The sequence below is a fragment of the Lepisma saccharinum genome, chromosome 24 (assembly GCF_977018435.1).
Source record: "Lepisma saccharinum chromosome 24, izLepSacc3.1, whole genome shotgun sequence".
Classification (NCBI taxonomy): Eukaryota; Metazoa; Arthropoda; class Insecta; order Zygentoma; family Lepismatidae; genus Lepisma; species Lepisma saccharinum.
The window spans coordinates 62,824,010-62,846,259 of NC_139252.1; the positions used below are offsets into that span (position 1 = coordinate 62,824,010).

The 22,250-nt window shown below is 42.2% G+C and overlaps 1 protein-coding gene across 1 annotated transcript; it reads left to right on the top strand.

The window, feature by feature from the left end:
• Positions 1-4,194: 4,194 nt before the first annotated feature.
• LOC145978387 (uncharacterized) lies at positions 4,195-20,740 on the top strand. Its single transcript, XM_083111000.1, has 6 exons — positions 4,195-4,311; positions 6,085-6,181; positions 12,220-12,328; positions 17,265-17,347; positions 19,568-19,718; positions 20,625-20,740. The coding sequence occupies exons 1-6, from the start codon at positions 4,232-4,234 to the stop codon at positions 20,687-20,689; spliced, it is 585 nt and encodes a 194-aa protein (XP_082967126.1). The 5' UTR covers positions 4,195-4,231; the 3' UTR covers positions 20,690-20,740.
• The last annotated feature ends 1,510 nt before the right edge of the window (positions 20,741-22,250 follow it).

Sequence of the window (22,250 nt, forward strand, 5' to 3'; positions counted from 1 at the left end):
AGTGGCGAAGCGTGACATATTCACGTATTCATCGCAAGATTTGCTAAACGTCAGGGTCGATCTTTTAACTGGGGTGGGGTACAATATTTCTCTGCGATAAACGCCAAGGTCATTGCCAATTCAACGTAAAAGCTCATGTTAGACTACAAAATACATAATTCTATCCCATACGATGAGGATTATTAAAATGATTATGCCGTTCAATATGTGTTTTTCCTTTTAACAAGTGGAAATAGAGGACATTCGCAATGGCGTGCCCAGGATTTTCGAAAGGGGTTGTTACGTGTACTTTTTTTTTAGTAATCATTTTCTCTTTCTTGCCATCTTTTTCTATACCTTTGACGTTCTTATTTTTATATTGAGCCTAAGGAGAGATTATGACCCTCACCAACCAACCCCTCCTAGAGCACGCCACTGGGCACTCGGAAGAATCTTGATGACTCCAGGGAAACCCTGCCGTGTGGCTGTAAACATGGGGCTGAAAAAAGGCCTGTTATGACCTAGACCTTCAAGAGTGGGGGAAAGTAGAGGTTGTTGGACCTTGTCGTAGGGTCTGCATGTTCGGAAGCGTTCGGCTGTTCTCGGCACCGGCAGAGACCAGAGAGATTTGCACCATTCTGCGATGAGCTGAGGCTTCTAACACCATTACCTTCAATAGGAAACTTGGCGGGAGGGTTCGGCGCGAGGGGTAGTACTGGCGCCTCATTTCGATGCGCTAATATTAGCGAATCTCTTGCGTAGTTCGAGCTGTTTCATGCTGTCGCTTGGCTTATTTCGCACAAATATGCGAATATCATAACTTATTATTATAATATTTTTTAGTCCTTGTGTAAAATATTTAAAATTCAATATTTTTAATATTCATCGCCGCATCTCCCCATGACCGGACGTCTCTGGTTGCATTTTCTGTTCATTTCTCGCTTTTTTTTATATACATATGTGTTTTTCGAAGTTTGTTAACCTTAGTGTAATTAGTAGTACTATTAAAGTTGTTGTTAATACACAAACTGAAAACTCACAAAAGCAACATCAACAAGAAAACAAATGCTTGTACTACTATATTGTGAACCTAAAAAATCATGAAATACATTGTAATCCGGTCCCTGGCCATAAGACCCGCACAAATTGAGGTGGACGAGTTCTCTCTTTTGATCCTGTTAGGGCATGCCTAAAGAAAGGAAAAAATCTTGGGTAGACATCTGGCATACCGGGCCCAAGTTTTCTAGGGGTCCATAAATTCAAGATGGCCGCCGCTTCACACACCAACAAAAGATATCGATCATAACTCCTTTAAAAATTTTTTTTGACAATTTTGCGTAGAGATGTATTTTGTTCAGAATTGAAAACGGAACAAAAAATATTCTTACAGTTTGTTTCTTATCTTGCACTGTTATGGAGATATATCCAGTGACTACTGTAGTTACAAAAATGATAATATATTTTCACTTGCTATTTTTTAATAGATAATACCTCTGGAAAAATCTGATAAACGAACTGTAAATCAGGATATGGACAGTATTTTATGCTCAGAACCTCCGTGGCGGCCATCTTGGGTTCCCGACGCCATGTACCTTCTCTTGACACATTGTCCAGCAAAACACATAGTATGTTTACCTATGATTGCATGCCTCAAAATGAAGGCATCCTCCATACACATGTCTTCCCTTCATTCAAAAACCCAACGAACTTCAGAAGGAGATAAGGAGACATGGTCGATGTTCTTTGTTAATGTCTTCAGAGGCAGCCATATTTGATGTATAACGTCACATAAGCCATGCGCCACAATAGTAGGCATCAACAAAGTATCCCAGGCAGTAATTATTTGCCCTTTGTATGCCGGAATGTCAAGTAAAGTGTAGAATATTGCTTAGAATCCTCGCAGAAAAGGGTACGGAATTCTTTCACTGGATATATCTCCATAACAGTGTAAGATATGGAACAAACTGTAAGAATATTTTTTGTTCCGTTTTAAATTCTAAACAAAATTAGTCTAGGCAAAATTGTCAAAAAACAATTTTAAAGGAGTTATGATCGATTTATTTTGTTGGTGGGTGAAGCGGAGGCCACCTTGAATTTATGGGCCCCTAGAAAACTTGGGCCCGGTATGCCAGATGTCTACCCAAGATTTTTTCCTTTCTTTAGGCATGCCCTAACAGGATCAAAATAGAGAACTCGTCGACCTCAAAATTTGTGCGGGTCTTATGGCCAGGGACCGGATTATTGGATAGCCAGCGGTATACACGATGTTGTTTGTTTAAATGGGCCAGCGTACTGTACAGAGAAAGCGATGTATTTCATGATTTTTTAGGTTCACCCATTTTCCCTCAATATATATTAAATTTGAAAATTGGTCTCCACTTGATGTTCCAGGGACATCAACACTGTCACTGGCAACAGCCTAGGAGCGTGCACGTCCGAAAGAACGGCTCTGGTATATCTAAAATATCTGCCAAGATTTTAGCAATGTTTGTGTTCACAGCATCTTGGTTTGAAAGCAACTTCAAAAATTTTCGGCAAAAACAATTGTTGTGTTTCCTTAAATTCATGCTTTGAATTTTATTATCATGAAAGCTAAGAAGTAAAAAATGATTTCTTTAGCCCCTGCGTCATGAAAGTGTTGCAGGCGCTCTCGGAACACAGACATCTACCGTGCATTTTTCCAACTAGCAAGCTCGGTAGTAGCTTGTGCTGCCATCTCTCGCGCTAGCATAGAACCACGAGGAGAGCCTGTTTCTTCTCTTTCCAACACTGATTGCGGGAATGAATGGAGTAGAGGCGATTACAACCTACAGAAAAAAAGGTAAAATAAATTCCATCACGCTCAATTATGATTAGGGATAATGTATTACATTTAAATTCAAAACTTTAGTACAAAGTTGAGGATTTTGCACATCTTTTCAGAAATGAGATTGAACAATAACACAAAAGCCAGTAATCTCGGGTTCGAATCCCGGCCTGGGCATTCAATGTGAGTATCCCGTCATCAATTAAATCATATCATCCATCATCGTCGCGATTATCCAAATGGGGCAGACAAGCGACGGTAAATAAGAAAAATTAAATCAACCATCCTAGCACACATGACCGACAAACACGAGGACAACATAGGGTTATTCAGGCTGGGAGTCCAAACGCCAGTGCTTCGTTAGTCTGCAAGAATGCAGTCTAGCGTGTGTACTACGTTGAAAACGAGATGTTTTAACCCAACATGCGGTTATAATCATAGTTTTCTGTGACATCTTAACCTTTAGACCGCCGAGCGGGTTTTCGAAAGTAACCTCTCTCTGGCCGCCGTCTTTGCGCACGATTTTTAAATTTTACACTTATTTCAGAAGAACGTTATATCTCTGAGACTATTCGAGCAATCTACTTCGGGTAACTTTTGTTTTTCAGCTAGAACATCAGGGCATGCAACTGTACAGAAATAAAAACGGCAAAGCCAATAAGAGGGGTTAAGTGGGACGCGGTCCCCAACTTACAACGAAAAAAATCATAAAAATGGGGAGTTTTTTTTCCACATATTCGATAATGTAATGCACCCAGGAACATGAAATGACTTTCAATCGTTTGAGAAAGTACTATTCTTTGAAAATAAGGCTAAATAAGGCTCCTTCCCAAAATAGCGGGGAAAGAGGGCCAAGCTCCCCATTTTTATGATTTTTCATTGCAAGTTGGAGGCCACGGCCCACCCAACCGCTCTTATTGGCTTTGGCGTTTCGATTCCTGCACGGTTGCATGCCCTGATGTTTTAGCTGCAAAACAAAAGTTACCCAAAGTACATTGGTCAAATAGTCTACGAGTTATAACATTTTTTGTCAAATAAGTGTACAAATTTAAAATTCGCGCCAGCTTCCATATATAACTTTGAAGTCGGGGGGAGCGGGTCCTGGGTGGGTGTTTTTTTTTTCCACATGACATTTCAAAGTTTTATCTCAACATCTGTCAGCCTTTATAACCTCACATACAAGTATGAAGGTGCTAAAAGCACGTGAACTTTTTTACCGACTACGCCTATATTTTCTATGGGTCACATGTGACCCATTGGCCGAGTAAAGGTTAAGGATTGCCAACACCGAAGATAAAACAACAGAGATTTTAATTTGCTACTGGCAACACCGTACTCCATGACAAAACAATAATGTAAAAAGACGACAATGTTTGAAAGGATGTTATGGCTACACCTGACATACATTCCAAATAGCGACAAACTCTTCCAGGAGAAATCAACGCCATGATTCTTAACAAGTCGTTTATCTTCAACGACACCATCAAGGACCGAGGTGTCGGACAATTTCTGGTGATAGAGGCTGGGTAACAAGCTATTCATATTTTTCAAGGTTAAATTTTGAGAGAGCGTCGCTAGAAATTTCTGAAGGGGGACTAAAAAAAAAAAGAAAAGTAAAGTGCTCCCCTGTGCTTAGCACCACGCCATGAAGGCGTATAGGGGGTGTAACGCCCCACACTTTCTTGATCTGGTCGCGAGTGGGGGTGATGTGATCAGCATCACACCCCTGACCGCCTTTACCCCCCAGGGTTTCCCCCATGTCACTCGACGCTGGATAGGCGCCGGGACCGCTTCCAACGTTAGAAAAGTTCCCGGATTTGAACCGGCCGAGGATCGAACCCGGGACCTTTAGAATGGTAGTCAGACGCGTTACCGACTGAGCCACTGCGGCCGTAGGGGAGTCGAGCCATTCATAAAACTTGATTAGTAGAGAAAATAAATACAATAACAATTATTACCACTTGATATTTTACAATAATAAATATAAACTAATAAAAATAAACTATAATAATAATTATTATAATTACTATATAAATATGAAGACTTCGCTACGCGATCCAGCAGATGAGTAAATATCCAGCACAACTGATTTCCAATATTTTTTTTACATTTCATAAATTAGTGTATTGTAAATCTATTTATTGGTTTCTTAGTAACTATTTTTTTTTTACACACTTCGTTCAAGAAAAGGATCTAAATTTATGGATAAATTTTACTCAAAGTTTATATTGTGGGACCTATCACATAAAAACTATAATTCTTCTTTTAATTTTGGAGACATCATTTTCTGGATTAAATGATTGATTGATTGTTTTTTTTTACTTCGCCTTTTGTGCCTCTTGGCTAATTTGCGAAGCTGGGGATGAGTGATGAAATTGATGAATGGACATTCACAAACAACCAAGCCCGAGCGGGATTCGAACCCGGGACCCGTAGCGTGATGTGCTAACCACTCGGCCACAGGGTCCGGCTCGCGCATTTTCTTTTTCCAGTCAACTTGTGAATGCGGTTTCATATCTTTATCTCTGATTGGCTGTTGGAAAGTTACGGTGCTGTGATTGTGAGAATATCTTGTTTGTGCTGTAGGTTAGGTTAGGTTAGGTTAGGTAAGGTTAGATTAGATTAGAAAGCAGGAAATTTGCGCTAAAAATAGGAAATAAGACATTCTCACAATTACAGCACCGTAACTTCCAAACAGTAAATCAGAGAGCAACAAATGGAAGCGCATTTACAAGTTGACTGGAAAAAGAAAATGCGCGTCCGACTCTGGATTAAATGGTAGGATATGAAAATATAAAGTGGTTTCTGTATTTTATACTTTGCAGTTATTTGGTTATTCTATTCGAGTTCTGACTAAATCAATTTCATTTCCGTTATTAAGAACAAAAATAACACGCTTTCTGCTTGTAACTTGAAATGAACGATGCCAATTTCCAGGAGGGGTAGGGTGGTCGCCACAACCTCTCCCGACGTCCATGGGGCGAAGTAGAGTAAAAATACATCAGGACAAAAAACTGTTCTTAGTAACGTTTTGCTTATTGGGGGGCCTCGTTTCGACGCTACGAACCCTCGAACAACGAGTTTTCTATGTATATGCAGCCATGCGCTACAGCTTCAGGGTTGCCACCGACAGTTATATTTTCTGCCGGAACATGATATAATTTTTAGCACGGTACGGACAAACTGTAACCAATAAAAGGCCATGCCGCCCTCTGGACAAAACTTTAGCCTAAGTATCAACCCTGATCTAAACAGGAGGAACTTTAAGGTGAACCTAACCTCCACGCTTGTTCTTTCAGACTGTTTGAACTTGAGATGGACCAGGTTTTTGGGTTCTGGAAGGTGTGTGAAGCTCATCTCGGCAGCGTGGTCATGCTAATTGCAGTGGCGGAGATGGTAAGCCAGCTTTCTGCTGTTTCAGCTAACCTTATCAGTATGGACACGAAAAGTACAATTTTTGGACTACATAGTACATTTGGATCTCATCTGTATTTTATTTCGATATGAAAGGGTGCATGCAACAGTCAACCACCAATGTTTGTTGTTGATGTTCTTGTTATCCCTTAAAAGAGGCACTAGTCAAGTTGGATAGTTCAATGAACTATCCGATCCATAACTACGCACTGGTAATGAACCGATCTCTGAGTAAGTGTGTCAGTTTTCCTTCAAAGTTACCAGTTACCAGTTACGAGTCTTGGCTTGCTTTGCGCAATATGATGTGGAGTACCAGCGTCTGTGGACACCTTTGCCTCCTCTTTGAATTGTTTTTGAAATGGCGTGCGATGTTTTCGGTGTTGAATTCCACCCACTGATGATACGTAGGACCCTGTTCTGTATGACTTGGAGTCTGCGGAGGGTCGTCTTGGGTAGGTGTTTCCAGGCTGGGCAGGCGTAGAGCAGAGCTGGTCGGACGATTGCCTTGTACAGTTGAAGTCTGGTTTCCAGCTGCAGTCCTGGCGATCGTAGCATCGGTTAAAGTGCTCCCACGCGTTTGTTTCCTTGGTTGACGATTTTGGCTACGTGGTCTCTGAGATAGAGCCCTCTGTCTAGCAGCATGCCGAGATATGTTGTGGTTTGTTTGTGGGGGACAGGTTGTCCTTCTAGTGTGAGATGGTATTCGCGCGGACGGCGTCTACGAGAGAACACGATGGCGGTGCTCTTGTCGGGATTCACTCGCACTCTCCATTGTTTTGCCCAGTGATCGTATTGTTGCAGTTGTTCTTGCATTCTGATGTAGGAAACACGAATATCCTTGGCTGCCGCAAAGTATGCGGTGTCGTCTGCGAAAGTGGCTGGGAGGCAACCAAAGGCTGTTGGCACATCCGCTGTAAACAGGGCGTACAGCAGCGGGGAGAGGGAGGATCCTTGGGGTACTCCAGCCGTGGTTGTTCGAATGGTGGAGATGGCTCCTTGAAACACTGCGAAGAAGGTGCGTTGATGTAGGTAACTGTCCAGCAAGCGTACATAACAGTCAGGTATTCCAAGTCTGTGTAGCTTGTGTATGATTCGTTCGAGCCAAACCTTGTCGAAGGCCTTCTGTATGTCGAGGAATATGGTTAGTATGTGGTGTTTCCAGTTGAAGCGTACCGAGAGATGGTCGACCATCCTCACCAGCTGGGTGGTCGTGCTGTGGTGTTGCCTGAAACCAAATTGGTGGTCTGGGAGTAGATCAAAGTGTTGTACGTGGTCTTGTAATCGGTACAGGAGGAGGCGCTCGAAGACCTTGCTGACGTGAGACAGTAAGCTTATTGGCCGATAGTTCTGTGGGTGTAGCGGGCTTTTCCCCTTCTTCAGGACTGAACATACTCTGGCGGTTTTCCAAGTTCTCGGGTAGTAGCCAGTGAGAAGAATGGCGTTATATATTTGGGTTAGGACAATCAGGAGTGTCCTTGGGGCTTGCTTCAAGGCTTCTGTCGGTATTTTGTCCGGGCCTGGCGCTTTATTGTTTGGCAGCCGTCGTATGACTGTGTGAATCGCTCGGGGAGTAATTAGGTGTGGTATGTCTGCATGCGGCTGCTCTCTGAATGTGTCCAGGAAGTTGTCCACCGTTGCTATTTGTTCCTCGTCGCATGGTTCTGTATTGGGAGAAAACTGTTCTTCAAGGTTGCTTGCGATAGCGTCAACTTGTTCTTGTGGTTGAAATAGAAGATTGCCCTGTGGGTCGTGGAGGACTGGCGTCGTTGAGCTGGCGGTGTGTCCGCGGAAATTTCTTGCGAGCTTCCAGGATTCGTTATTTGGCTTGTCGGAGCTCTTCAGTTTTTCGTCCCAAAGGTGTTCCCTTGATCTTTGAAGGTGTCCTCTCACTCGACGTTTCAAGTTCTGGAGGAGCTGCCTGTATTGTGGATGTCGTGTCTATTGATATTTGCGTCTGATCCATCGCTTTAGGTGCAACAGGATGTGTAGCTTGAGGTCCGTTGTGTTTGGTTGCTATTGACGGTTTTGTTTGGTGGTACTGTTTCGAATTGCTGAAGTGATCTTGGCACCGATTTCCTCAACGGCCGTGTCGATATCTTCCGGGGTTGCAACGTGGAGAGGCAGCTGGATTGCTTCGTGAAGAGTTGTTTTGTACTGCTGCCAATTTGTCAGCGGTCATGTTGGTGCAGTAGTGAGATGCGTCAGAGCACATAGCTCCTGATTAATAGTCATGAATCAGAAGGGTTGGTCACGGGAGATTCACTTTTATTCACTGCATTAAATTTTCTTCTCATCCCTGTAGCTTAATGTTCACACATCTTTCGAAGCGTGTTAAAACACAATTTTTCATTATATTTATAATCAAATATACCATTATTTGTGTTACGAAAACTTTATTTTATTTTATACATTTTGCCAGTGCCATCTAGAGACAGCAGCCCACGCTGCACACAAATGTCCAAAAGACATCCATTGGATATCCCTTGGATATTTGGGTCGGAAGTTCTGGATATCCAATATACATCCGTTGGACCTCCCATGGATATCCATTTGTCCTCATACGTGAAATTCAGAAATGGATATGTTTTGGACATTTCCGGATCACTTCCCAAGTTAAAGTATGAGGAAGTATACACAACGGAAATACTATGACCATTTTCAAATATTCGAAACACATCCTCTTTATGTCGATTGTTGGATAACAAGTTCTGCATCAGTTCTAGACATGTATTAGATATCCACAATTGTGTGTATTTTGGATATCTAGTTTTGGACAAGATCTGGACATGTTTTAGATATCCAGAATTGGATGTGTTTTGTATATCCAGTTTTGGAAGAAATCTAACGACGTATTGGATATTCGGAATTGGACAAAGTTTCTGACAGCCAGTTCCACGCACGTTTAGGCTGTGTATTAGATCAAGAATTTGTTGAGTTTTAGATGTCCAGTTCTGGATATCCTATAGACGTCCAATGGAAAACCAGAATTAGATATCCAGAGATCTGATCTAGACATTGTGGATATCCAATGGATATCCCTGGGAGATTTGTGCTCTATGGGACAAGAGTCAAATAAAAACCTTAAAAGTCCAATCAAAATTGTAGGACAGGCATACAGCTTAAATTTACATGAGGTATCAACTGTTATTTAAAAAAACGACCTCGAGGCTGCAACATTATAATCAAATGAGCTTCAAAACGCCATTTTTTTTTAAAAAAAAAAATAGAGATGGCGTCTACTCTACTGACTTGCCCTCTGTCAGCCTAAAACTTACAGAAATTTCTCAGCAAATGAAAATTCAATATCTCTGTGCATGCTTATCACACCAGCAAGTTTCCTAATGGAGGAGAAATTTGGACAATGGCCTCCGTTCGCAGGCAGATGGGTGGAAAGGCCTTCGCAGTGGCTCATAGGTGACTGCACGTGGGCCCCCAAAGACCTATTCTTCTTGAGGTATACAGACACAACTCAAAGTTGAAAATATATGTAGATCAGAAATAGGTCTGTGCTAAAATACAGCAAACTTGTGCAACCCTACATGTAGAAGTCTACTAGAAATGAAACGAAAACAAATTAAGTTTTTTTTATTTGAATCTCCCTTGTATTTATAAATTCAACCTTGATCCGTTACAACATAAATGATTTGCCTAAATATAAAAACTCCAAATTCTTAGTACTCGGCCGTCTTTTGTATATTATTTAACATGTTCCACTGTAAGTAAAGGTTTCCTGCTATGTTACGTCTTTGAAATAATCTGTTACAAAATAAAGTTTGCATCCACACATTATCTTAAATCCATTTTACTCAACCTCAACGAATCGAAACCAACAATTTTAAAATTCTACACATTTATACAACGTTCTTGAACTCAGCGAGTCCCTGTTAATTTTTGTAACGCTGTGTGCAATGGAAAATATACACTGGTCAAAAAAATTAGGGGAGCAAGCAAGAAATCCCAAAACCAAAGTTGGTAAGTCAAAAGTAGCAATGTATTTTGATTAGGTGAGTGTGTACTCAACCAGTACAATACATGTCTATTGAGTCATTAGCACAACAGAGTTCTAGGGGTGATTTCTGCAAGGTACTGCACAAAATCAGGAGAATGGCACGATGATAAGGCAACAGAAATGGACAGATACGCAACAGATCCATACCTCTAATAAGGCGTGTGGTCGCCATGAACTGCTATGACAGCTGCACGTCTGTTTTGCATGGAACCAATAAGGTTATCAACGACAGCCTGCGGGATATTCACCCATTCCTCCAGAAGGGCCATTTCCAACTGTTGCAGAGTTGTAGGCGGCGCTTGCCGAGCAGCAATGCGTCTTCCGAGTGTGTCCCACACATGTTCAATGGGATTCAAGTCTGGGGAGGACGCTGGCCATACCATTCGTTCGATACCCACATGAGGCCTGAGGATCTCGTCCCGGTACCGTAAGGCTGTCAAAGTACCGTTCCGGATAATGTGCAGGGGGGTACGTCGACCAACACTGATCCCTGCCCATACCATTAAGCCACCGCCACCATACTGAGACACTTCGCGCACATGTGCGGGATAATTGCGAGTCCCACGTTCCCTCCAGATGAGAATGCGTCGATTATCTGACTGGAGACTGAAACGCGACTCATCCGAGAAGAGAATTGAACTCCACTCTCCATGTCCCCACTCACGATGTTCCACAGCCCACTGTCTGCGGGCCCTACGGTGTTGGGCATTCAGAGGGACACACACCTTTGGTCTTCTTGCATAAAGACCCCTTTCCCGCAGGCGATTTCGTACAGTTTGGCCCGAGACTCTTCGTCCTGTTGCCAAAACAAGGCCGCGTTGCAAGTCAGTTGCAGTTTGCTGCCTATTCCTGCGAGCCGACAATGCTAAGTACTGGTCTTCCCTAACTGTTGTTGACCGTGGGCGACCTTGCCCAGGCCTCCTTCGTACTGTACCTGTCTGTTGAAATCGTGTCCACAACCTGGAAATGACACTGCGTGACACACCAAGGGCTGCAGCCACCTCACGTTGTGTTTGCCCTGCTTCCATCCTCCCAATGGCTCTCCATGCGCTAGATTCCCCTAAATCGTGTTGTTCTGCCATCGTTCCTATTCAACACTACTCAACTGAATCCCACCTGCACTTACGGTCTGCCAGCACCAAACAACCGGTGTTCCCAAGTGACCTCGTGATTGCTCCTCATATCACAAATTCTGCCACGTGCCTTATGGTGTCAGTAGAGAGCTCTTCATGCTGATGATTCATCACAGATGAATTGTACTGGTTGAGGACACACTCACTTCATCAACATACATAGCTACTTTTGACTTTCCAACTTTGGTTTTGGGATTTCTTGCTTGCTCCCCTAATTGTTTTGACCAGTGTATTTGATAATTACGTGTAGAAGACAATTTAGAACCAGATGGACGTAACTCAAATTTATCAAATTTACAAGAGAGAGGAAATAATATATTCGTGGGAATATGTTCGACTCTTAAAAACGAATCAACAAATTGGAGATACTCCACCTTACTGCTAAGGATTAGAATTTGAGATATGTTGATCTGATTCCAAATAGAAAACTGAAAACAGCATTTTTGGAATTACGATCCTTTGTTTCTCATAGGACGAACTATCTAAATGTTTATCAAGATATAATTGTATCGTGAATATCTGCATAAGGTAAAAATCACTCATTAATACTACTGTCTAAATGGAACATCACGATTGGATTAAGGGCCTCCTCGATGGCCTAGTGGTAACGCCGTCGACTTGTAATGAAAGAGTCTCTGGTTCGATACCCAGCGGAGCCACATAGTGATTCGGGTACCACTTTAACCTGTATGCTGAGTATTGATTAGCCTGCCTGTGAATAAAGTGGACTTAAAACTCTAAAGAACCTAACAACTTTAGAACTTTTTTCCTTGATAACGTTATATTTGCAAAACTCAAAATGTGAATGGTAAATGATAGTTACTCACCTCTCTCAAACGACAATGACTCTGGAATAACTATTTGTACTTCATTTGCAGCTGAAAGGGCTATTTGAGTCGCTGTACCTCGTGAGTGAGAGCCAGCGACAAGAATTCCAGACCTTCCTGGACCATCTCCCGCCTGTCACTCAGAGCTGCATGAGAGAGGGCAAGTAACTTCTTAGTCGTTCATAGTATATGTAGTTTTGTGGGAATTTTGTAGCCCTTCATATTGAATGCAAGCATGTAAGTAACATCACGACTTGTTCAGCGCAGCGGGAACTGAGCTATTGCTCTCCAAGACCAATTGGAAGCTTTGATTTATTTATTTATTAATGCCTTGTTTTAAATGGCGGAGTTAAGGCCGTACAAAGCCTTTTCTTCCACTCAACCATACATTTAAAATTTTACATTATTATATTATACACAAAGTACATTAAGTCATTTCACATAGGTCCACACACACACATTATACTCATACACACAAGTCTTAAAGCCCTGAATATAACACACAAAATACAAAATATATAATACACAAAAAACTAAATATGGAATGAAAGAATGCAAAATTTAAAATTGTATTTAAGTAACTGCAAAGTATTTTAAGAATTCGTTCACTTGCACATGCTTTTTAGTCTGCTTGACAGGGGAAGATCTAACGACTACTCTGAAGAGAGTGGCGAACACGTCTGCTAAAGGAAGCGACGGAGCTTACTGCTCTAGTGCTTTCTGGCAACTGATTCCATAGTCTTACAGCCGATACGGAGAAAGAGTTGGAGAAGAAGTTTGATCTGTGGACGGGGATGGAGAGAACTGAGGAGCTCCGTGATCTGGTGTCGCGATCGTGAAATTCGTGAAGAAATTGGAAGCGAGAGAGGAGATAGGAAGGTGACTTGAGGTTGAGAACTTTGTAAAGTAAAATCAGAGTGTGCAGCGTTCGTGTTTCTTGCATACGTAGCCACCCCAATTTGAGAAAATAAGGTGATAGGTGGTCCCAATATTTTAAATTAAAAATGTATCGTAAGCAGGCATTTTGAACACTCTGCAGACGTCTAGCTGACTCACCTGTTAAGCCGGAATACGCTACGTCACAATAATCTAAATGGCATAAAACTAGGGACTGACATAGTTTGGCCTAGATAGAGGTGGGGAGGAACTTGCCCATGCGTCTTATAGAATACAGAGATGCGAAGGCTTTTCTACACGCCGAACTCGTGTGATGTGACCATGATAAATTTCCGTCTAATACAATTCCCAGATCTTTAACAGTTTGGTTAAATGGAATGTGAGTCGAATCTACAAGAATGGAAGGCAGAATGTTAAGATCTACGTAACGTTTCAGTTTATCGGAAGCAATCAAAATTGCTTGTGTTTTGTTAGGGTTAATATACATACCATTGTCTAGCGACCAGTTAACAATCCTCTCTATATCTTCATTAACCTTGGAAATACCATCGCTTAACATTACTGGGGGTGCAGAATAGTACAACTGGAGGTCATCGGCATACAGGTGATAACGGCAGTGTTTCAAGATATTTGGCAGGTCATTAATGTATAAAGAAAATAAAAAAGGGCCGAGTACACTTCCTTGCGGAACGCCACAAGTGATCTCAGATAGCGCCGAGCACTTTCCATCATAAATCACCCTTTGTTTACGTCCAGTTAAGTAGGATTTGACCCAGTCGGTTGCAGAGGTGGTAAAATTAAAAAAATGATTTTAGCTTAGAAATGAGAATATCATGGTCGAGTGACTGGAAAGCTTTCGTGTAGTCCAATAAAACTAAAACTGTCGCCTGTCTGCAGTCCATAGCTTGTCTGACGTCGTCGGTTATGTGAGTCATGGCGGTGTTAGTGCTGTGATTAGGTCTAAATCCCGACCGAAACGGAGCCAGAACTTCATTTGTATGTCGGCTGATTTGGTCGTGAGCAATGTATTCTAAAGCTTTCGATAGCGCGGGAAGAATACTGATAGGTCGGAAATTGTCAATGGAAGTGGCGGGGTCAGTCTTGGCGAGAGGAACAACGTGTGCTATTTTCCACTTATCTGGAAAAATACCAGAGCGCAGAGAAAGATTAAAAATGTCAGTGATGTATGGCAATACATGAGGTAAAATCAGCTTTATTAGTCGCAATGGGAGGTTGTCGGCTCCTTCAGAACCAGATTTGATCCGACCGATTGCAGTTGCAACTTGGAACTCATAGACTGGGTTAAAATTAAACTCTATCATTTCTGTTTTGTGGTTTGCTATAGCTCTAATAGTAACATCCTTATTCATTGAATTAGAGAGAGAGAAATGCGTATTTAATTCATCAAGGGACGAAACACGAGTAGGATCTACGTTACGTTTCTCTCCTAGCCCTAGATTTCTTAAGTTATTCCACAACATTCGGGGGTTGCCTTGCATATTTAATAATTCGTAAGAAAGCCTTCTCTTTGCGTTGCGCACGGCCTGATTACATCGATTTCTCAACACGCGGTAGTTATTAAAACTATTTAAAGTATTTGGAGATTTGAGGCGCTTGTCAGATTTAAACCTGCGGTGAGCCGAATCGCGCTCCGCCATAAGTGCGAGAATGCTGTCGGTCATCCAGGGGGAAGCAGGCCGCGTGACGCGTTTTTTCTTTAGTGGAGCATGTTTGTCGAAAAGGTGTAAGATTAGACTATTTAATTCGTTAAGCTTATCGTTAATATTAGTGAAGCTGTTTATTGAATTCCATGGGGTTCTTGCAGCATCTTCGTTTAGTGAAGCGGGGTTAATTTTCTTTAAATCGCGGTATTCAATTATGTTTGGCTTGGATTTCGGAACATTGAGCGAGTAAGCAACGTAAATAAGATCGTGGAACGAGAGACCGCAGGCACTCGTTTGTCCATGTTTGGTGATTCGAGAGCAGTCTCCTGTTAAGATGACATCTAGCCAAGAATGCGACGTAGCCGTGTGGAAGGTAGGATCGAGCTTCAAAATATTTAGATTGTAAGAAGAGATAGCAGCGCGGAATTTATTTACTTCAGGTTTGTCAGTTTCTAAATGAAAGTTCAGATCGCCCAGTAATAATACATGCGAGTACATGGGAATGAGTTTAGCCAGTTCCTCCTCACAATTTACAAAGCACGTTCCAGGTGGACGGTACGCAACAGCCAGCAGTAGCTTCTGTTTGTTGATGGTAAGTTCCAGGAAAAGATATTCTGTCATTCGTGCGTAGTTACCGTCAGATTTAGCCACAACCACCGCATTAATATCTTCCCTTATCAGTGCCATCACCCCGCCACCTCGTTTCCCCAACCTGTCGTTTCGGAAGACGTTGTAGCCTCGCAAGGAGACCATGCTGGAGGGTGTGAGGGGATTAAGCCACGTCTCCGATACAAGAATGCAGTGGAGATTCAGGGGGGAGAAAATAGCTTTGAAGCTATCGAGGTGCGCTTCGATGCTCTGTGCATTCACGTGTGACACCAACAGTGAGTTCGGACAAGTCTTCAGCTCGTTTCCGAGAATTTCGGCTGTGCTGACCGCGGGGGGCGGAGTGCCAGGGCAATTAGCAGAGCGACGACGCTCTTCAGAATTTCGTCCACTGTCACCGAGATGCGTTGTTGCCAGATTAGCCATTTTTAGAATTGAGGTTTAACGAACAGAAACAAGATGGGAGAAGAAACATTAGCGTACCAAAATTAAATTTAGAATTATTACTTACCCTGTCAAGCACAATAGCATGGAGGAAAGCATCAGGGAATGACACACACACACTCACATTAAAAAACGATAACATAAACAAGAACCCGGACAAAAAACTCACACTAAACACACATGATTTGAACACATCACACACACAATTATTCATACACAGCGTATCAGAACGACAAAAGTCACATATGCTCTTCATTACACTTCACACTCAGTACGCGTTGCACCCCATGTCAAGGGAGAACGTCAAGATCCTCGGGGGAAGATATAAGGTAGCGACGACCTCCGTGAGATACGAAAATGCGCCCGTCTTGGCTCCAGGCATTGCGTGTCCCTACGCGATCCTTTGCCACCCGCAAAACCCTCTGTCTGTAGGGAGTTAGCGACTCTGTAATTAATAGGGACGAGTTCTTTAGCATCTTCTTCGACTTCCACACCTCGTTCCTGGAGCGGTAGCTTACAAATTTCACTATGATGGGACGTTTTCCCGATCTCAAAACTTCCGCAGACGATCTTTTCGGAGGGCCAAGCCTGTGGCACCGGTCAACGTGCTCGAGCTTGATGTGCTGCAACTGAAGCTTATTTTGTAAAGTCTGGAGCACGATGCTGTCCACGTCTTCGTTGGTGGTTTCGGGGACCCCATGCAGCAAAATGCAGTTCCTCCTAGAGTACTGCGCTAGGTCATCTATTTCAATTGTGTTCGTGCGTATCTGCTTGTTCATGCTCTCTAGGTCTCGCCGAAGCTCTGTCATGGAGTCGCTCGTCGATCTCTTAAATTCCACAAACTCCTCTCTGAGGTTCAGGAGTGACTTGCGGAGGTCAGCATCTTCTTGAACCGATCCATGGTTGTCACCGTTCAAGGCCAATTCGGAGTTCAGATGGTGATAAGATGAAATTTATGAAGACAATCGCAAACAAACACGGACAGGGCGCAACACAAGCCTCACAGAGGATTGTACTGGCAATGGGTTCAGTCAGAATGCGGTTCGGGACGTACTACATGGAAGAGACGTTGAAGTAGGCCCGTACGAGGATCTTCTTGGGAGAGGCCAGATCCGAAAATGTGGAACAAATAGAAGATCCGAAATACTGTTGGACTGATTGAATATGGTTATTTTTACTTCGTCACTTTTGGTTTGTGGCTAATCGCGAAGATGAGGATGAGTGATGATCTCATGAAATTGATGAAAGTACACTTACAAAGAACACCCATGAACAGGCCAGGATTCGAAGCCGGGACCCCTGGCGCGGCAGTGCTGTGATAACCACTATGCCGTTGACAGCTCCACCAGGAAGAGCAAAACTCCTGGAATTTTCAACCGTAAGCTGAGATGAGCTGCAGCTACATGCTCAATGACAACAACCTTACTCTTGAATCTCCGCCCCTTTCTTTGCAGCTACTTTGTAATGCGTCTGTGTTTGTTGCAGTTATGAACCCTGAAGACGCTGGCATAGTGGATTCGGTGCAGAATATTTCCCTGTCCACGCTATTGTTGTGGGGTTCCATTGTGGTAAGTGTTATCAATGTTCCAAAATATTGCCATACGCAGTATTAAGCTTACCCAGATAGAATGAAAACTTCTGGCAAACTACAGGTAGCTTGCTTGTAGCTTGTCAAAGCTAGTTGGATATGGCAAGCTTGATATAAGCATGATGAAACTTAGTTCAAGCATGCATCATTCTGTGACAAACTTGCTGCAAACTTACATTAGCCTATATGTTTGCAGTAAGCTTGCTTACTTTACATAAAAAGTTGTTTCAAAGTTGAAGCAAGCTTACTGTCTGTCTGGGTATGCATTGTTTTCAGATACATTAACGTTGTTGTTAATTCATTGAGGAGATACTTAGAGGACGAGAAGAAAACTTATTCATCGGGTTCTCTTCTGTGTTTCAGACGATCTGTACACTGCTCAAGTTATTTTTTGTGAATCTCAATAAAAATCATTAAATTGCAGGGACTTCGTAGTTAAAATGTTTACTTTAAATTAAAAAGTTAATGTTTGGAATTTGGAAATCCATGGAGCTATTTGTTTTCTTCTGATGTGTCTACAGGATGTTTGAATAGCTACAAACTAAGTAGCAAGGGAAATTGGATTATATTAAGTGTTAGAACACGAGAACTACCCGGTGGAGGCACATAGTGGTTCGGATCCCACTTTAAACTGTAGGTACAGTCTCGATTGGCACAAAGTAAGCTTAAAAGAAAAAAAATCAAAGAATACGAGAACTGAATATCGTTTTTTTTGTTTTTACACACTGAGCTGTTGCAAATTTCTAATGTTGAGTACCAGAGTGCAAATTAAATTTTCTGCTTCTGGGGAGGGAGTGCCAACCAATGCTCTATTTAAGAGTAAAGAAGAAATGAACATAGGAATTTGCAAAGAAATGAACTATTAAAATTATTATTATAAGTATTATCAACAAAACACTAAAATAAATCGCTCACAATCATTCATTTCTGCACACTAATACCTAGCGTTTAATATCTATTCTGATTTTTTTAATTTCTCACGAATTTAGCATTTTTATTATGGAAAATAAGTAAAGGTAGCCCCTGTCAGGAATCCCTGGCACAAACCCCTCTCCCGTTAATTCACATCCTGGTGATTACTAACACAGTAAAAATGTGTTTCTTTGCTTTATTCTTTCTACAACTGAATGAATGAATGTTTGCGGGTTCAGTGCAAGCAACTACGGGTTGTACCTCGCTCATGACTAGCCCCGTCTATACCGCGTTTGTTAGAACCTGTCCCTATTCCCGCGTTAGCGATCGCTCGACAGTTTGGGTGCCAATGAGAAACGAGGAAAAAATCGTCTGCTGGGCAGCGAGGAGCGAATTGAAGCCAGAAGAGAGGCGCTTACGTAGACACTGTTGAGACGTTGCGTATTTTAATTGGCTGCCTGGCTTTGACTTTCCCCAGCACGGAGAAAAGCCAGCGACCAGCTAGCGCGGGAACCGGGACAGGTTATAACAAACGCGGTATAGGTGGCTGCACTTTTTGACACTCTTTGCACCGAAGCGTCTGGTTGGTTGCACGGTGCAACACCGAGTCGTCTAGTTCGTTGATTTCGAGTCAAGTAGTGTATTTTGTGTCTGAACCGTCTGCACTACCTTCCGGACCGGTGTATGTTTGGTGTATGGTCACGTGGTGCGTGCTAACTAATCAAATGACCGTTTAATGACTGTTGAATATTCTGAACTTGAACACCGCTTTCCGTCTAGTTGGTTGAACGTCATTTCCTTTCACCACCTTTGCACCACCCTGACACTGGATACACCTGCACTGCACCGAGTGTCAAAAAGTGCAGCCAACTAGACGGGGCTAGTAAAGAATTGAGGCGTTGCGGATGCGAAGGGCGAACTCGACAAAAGTACATTTTGAGGAAAATGTGTTTCAAGTTGTGAGGCAAGGGACAAACTCAACAGAAAACTTTGGAAATCACACAGGAAGCTTTCCGATCTACTCTTACCACGTTTTTGTGGAGTTCGCACTGTGTCTGACAACTTGAAACGCATTTCCCTCACCATGTAGTTACGTAGGTACGTACGTACGTTTGTTGAGTTCGCCCTTCGTATCCGCAACGCCTCAATTTTTAATTCCAATTCTAAATACGTTTCCCGGTGTTGAACGCCCTCGACCTCCCATGATTACATTAGAACTTTCACGTAAACCAGAATATGCTTCCTCGATTACGTTCGTTTCAATGCAAGGGACTACATTCTTTTTCAGGGCAATCACTACTTGGTCCTCCTGTGGCTGGTGGAGGTGGGCTTCCTCGTGGTGGTCCTGTTGGTGGCCACCGTCTGCCTCTTCTTCATCATCACGAAGACGGAAGAGTGGAGGGCCATGGAACTCATCTCCTCCTATTTCTTCATCTGGGGTAACAGGCTTCACACTTTAAGGCAGCCGTGTGTTGGTCATTTTATTTCGTAGGAGATTGGACAAGGAGGCTTCTTGGCGTATCATAAACCCCAGGAGTTAATTCTCTTAGATTTGCCACAAGATGGGCTCAGAATGTTCTGAAACAGGATGTCACAGTCTGAAAGTGCCTTCACTCTTATCCCAGTGGACTGTGGACAAGAACGACAAATTTAGAGGCTGAAAAATTTATGATCCTGTTAACACCTGCGTTATATTTGAAAAAACTTTGAAGTGGAGGAAATTCCAGGAACTTGCATTAATGCCCCGGGGATATACATACCTTTACAGTATTTTTTTTCTGGGAGAAGAAATACCGAACTCTTCCGGTACTCAAGTTGGCTTGTTACTGTCCATTTAACTTCTCAAAATATTGTGGTAAACATATGATGACGACAGTGCATCGTCATCATAGTAATTTTAAAGTTAGAAGGCATTTGGGAAGAGAAAAATTCAAGATTCAGGTGCATATTTGTATTTTAAGCTCATACGAATATCTTCATTCAGAACTTCTGTTTCCTCCCACTTTATATGTATAAAGTAAAATGTAAATCAGTCCCTTGCACATTGCACATTGTATTATAAACAAACACAAAGCGTAGAAACTGAAAGTTCTTAATGAAACATACATCATTAAACTCAGCCTCCAAAACTACGTATTTATCACGAATATTATGAATAGTATTCAAGTATACATTAAATTATGAGCAAAATAAGTGTTTGTTGAAGACACATAACAGTAAAAAAATAAACTAAGATTTCTAAAATTCTAAAATAGCTCTGATAGTCTATGATGATAAAAGTCATGCTTCAATCCGTAGTGGGGAAACTGCAATATTATAACACTGTTTTTTCTCTTCCTTTTTAGCTATTAGCACAATCTGCTGGATCGTCGTCTTCATTTACTATTTGAAGTTAATTCGAGTTATTTGAGTTGCAGATAAAAAAAACTGCTCACTATTGAGCCAAGTTGTTATAGTTCTGACATAGTTGTACATATCGAAAATAAATATTTCGTCAACAAGGATTCTACAAGAATTGTTCTTTTTTTTTTTGCATATGTTTGTCGTGTTAAATGCTTATTGTGTCAACAGTTACAAATGCTGCTGGCTCTATGCTCGACTGCGGAAGAAGCGCCCAAGTCGAGTGGTCGAATCCAAATGTCAAAGGAAAAGTATCGGATGGCCACAATTAAAGTTGCGCACCCAGAGCCCTCTGAAGCCCGTTTGAAGCAACGGATTGCGCTGAAACTTGGTATGAGACTATGGTGAAGCGAATGCTGACGAAAAAAATAGTTCACATTTTCACCACCAGGTTCAAATGTGGCGCTAAACTTACCACAATTGAATGTTCAAAGGAAGCTTGATAAGACCCGACACAGTATAGAGGCAAAATCGATTATTATTTTCACAAAGACTTCTTAGAAAAAAAAGAACGTCGGGCTGCCGCGTCCAGGGTTCGATTCAAACCGCCATATAGACGGCCGGGTGGTAGCGTGTTGGGTCCCAGCTAGCAGCGTTAATCAGTGAGAGATACCCCATTTGACGCGCCGTCCCCGTTTTGGACGACTCTCCCCTAATAGTGTTGCCATCCTGTAATCAAGGAGTCCCGAATTAGATCCACGGTGGAATAAAATTGCACAGCAGTTCAAATCTCATTTTAAACTGTAGATCCCCACGTAACGCGCTACGAAGCCAGAGGTCCGAGGTTCGAACCCTGGTTAAGTTTTGTGTTTCTTCCATCCTTTCATCAGTTTTTCATCCACATCGTTGCAATTAACTCAAGAGGTAGAAAAACTACATAAAATAACCAAATAGAAACACAAACTCTATTTCCCGTACAGACTAGCCAATCAGAGCTTTCAGTGAGCTTTGGCAAACTTCTTTCATCCATTCTATCGCTTCCTCATCCATCCTTATCGTCGTGATTAACACATGAGGCAGAAAAAGGACGGAATATAACAGAACTAATTGGAAAGGAAAGAAAATTCGTGAATTACTCTTTACAAATAAAAAATAAGTTGAAAACCTGTCAAAGATTTCACCATTATGGCCAATTCTGGAATTTTGTTTATTTGAATGCAGAATTCAAGCAGAAATCAAAAGATTTTAGACCCGTTAAAGGTTATCCTTAAATAAAACTATGGCCTCACATTCTTTTGTCAGCATCTTGACTGATGCAAGTGTTTAACCCGGGTCCTCGGAAACTAAGGCCCTGGATGACCCTCAAAAACCTACGGAGTTCTTAAGCATCATAGGCTGTGTCCGAAAGGTACGAAGTACAGACTTGAAGATGGTCTTCACGGAAGTGACGTCACCTAGTGCGGTTCGAAAGCGCCAAGTACGTAAGCAATCGAGACCACAGCTCGGAGTACGGATCGTTGCAGACTTGGTCACTAGATTTCTGTATTCGTTGTTCATTTGTTTGAAATCACGGAGGTAAAAAGCCAGCAACACAGGTTTAGGCCAGCAAGTTGTTGGTTGAAGTTCTTCTA

Bases quoted from the DNA above. Each gene is read 5' to 3' on its own strand.
- LOC145978387 (XM_083111000.1), top strand. From the start codon at position 4,232: ATGATTCTTAACAAGTCGTTTATCTTCAACGACACCATCAAGGACCGA. The intron at 6,182-12,219 runs GTAAGCCAGCTT...CTTCATTTGCAG, and splicing joins TAATTGCAGTGGCGGAGATG to CTGAAAGGGCTATTTGAGTC. The intron at 17,348-19,567 runs GTAAGTGTTATC...ATTCTTTTTCAG, and splicing joins TGTTGTGGGGTTCCATTGTG to GGCAATCACTACTTGGTCCT.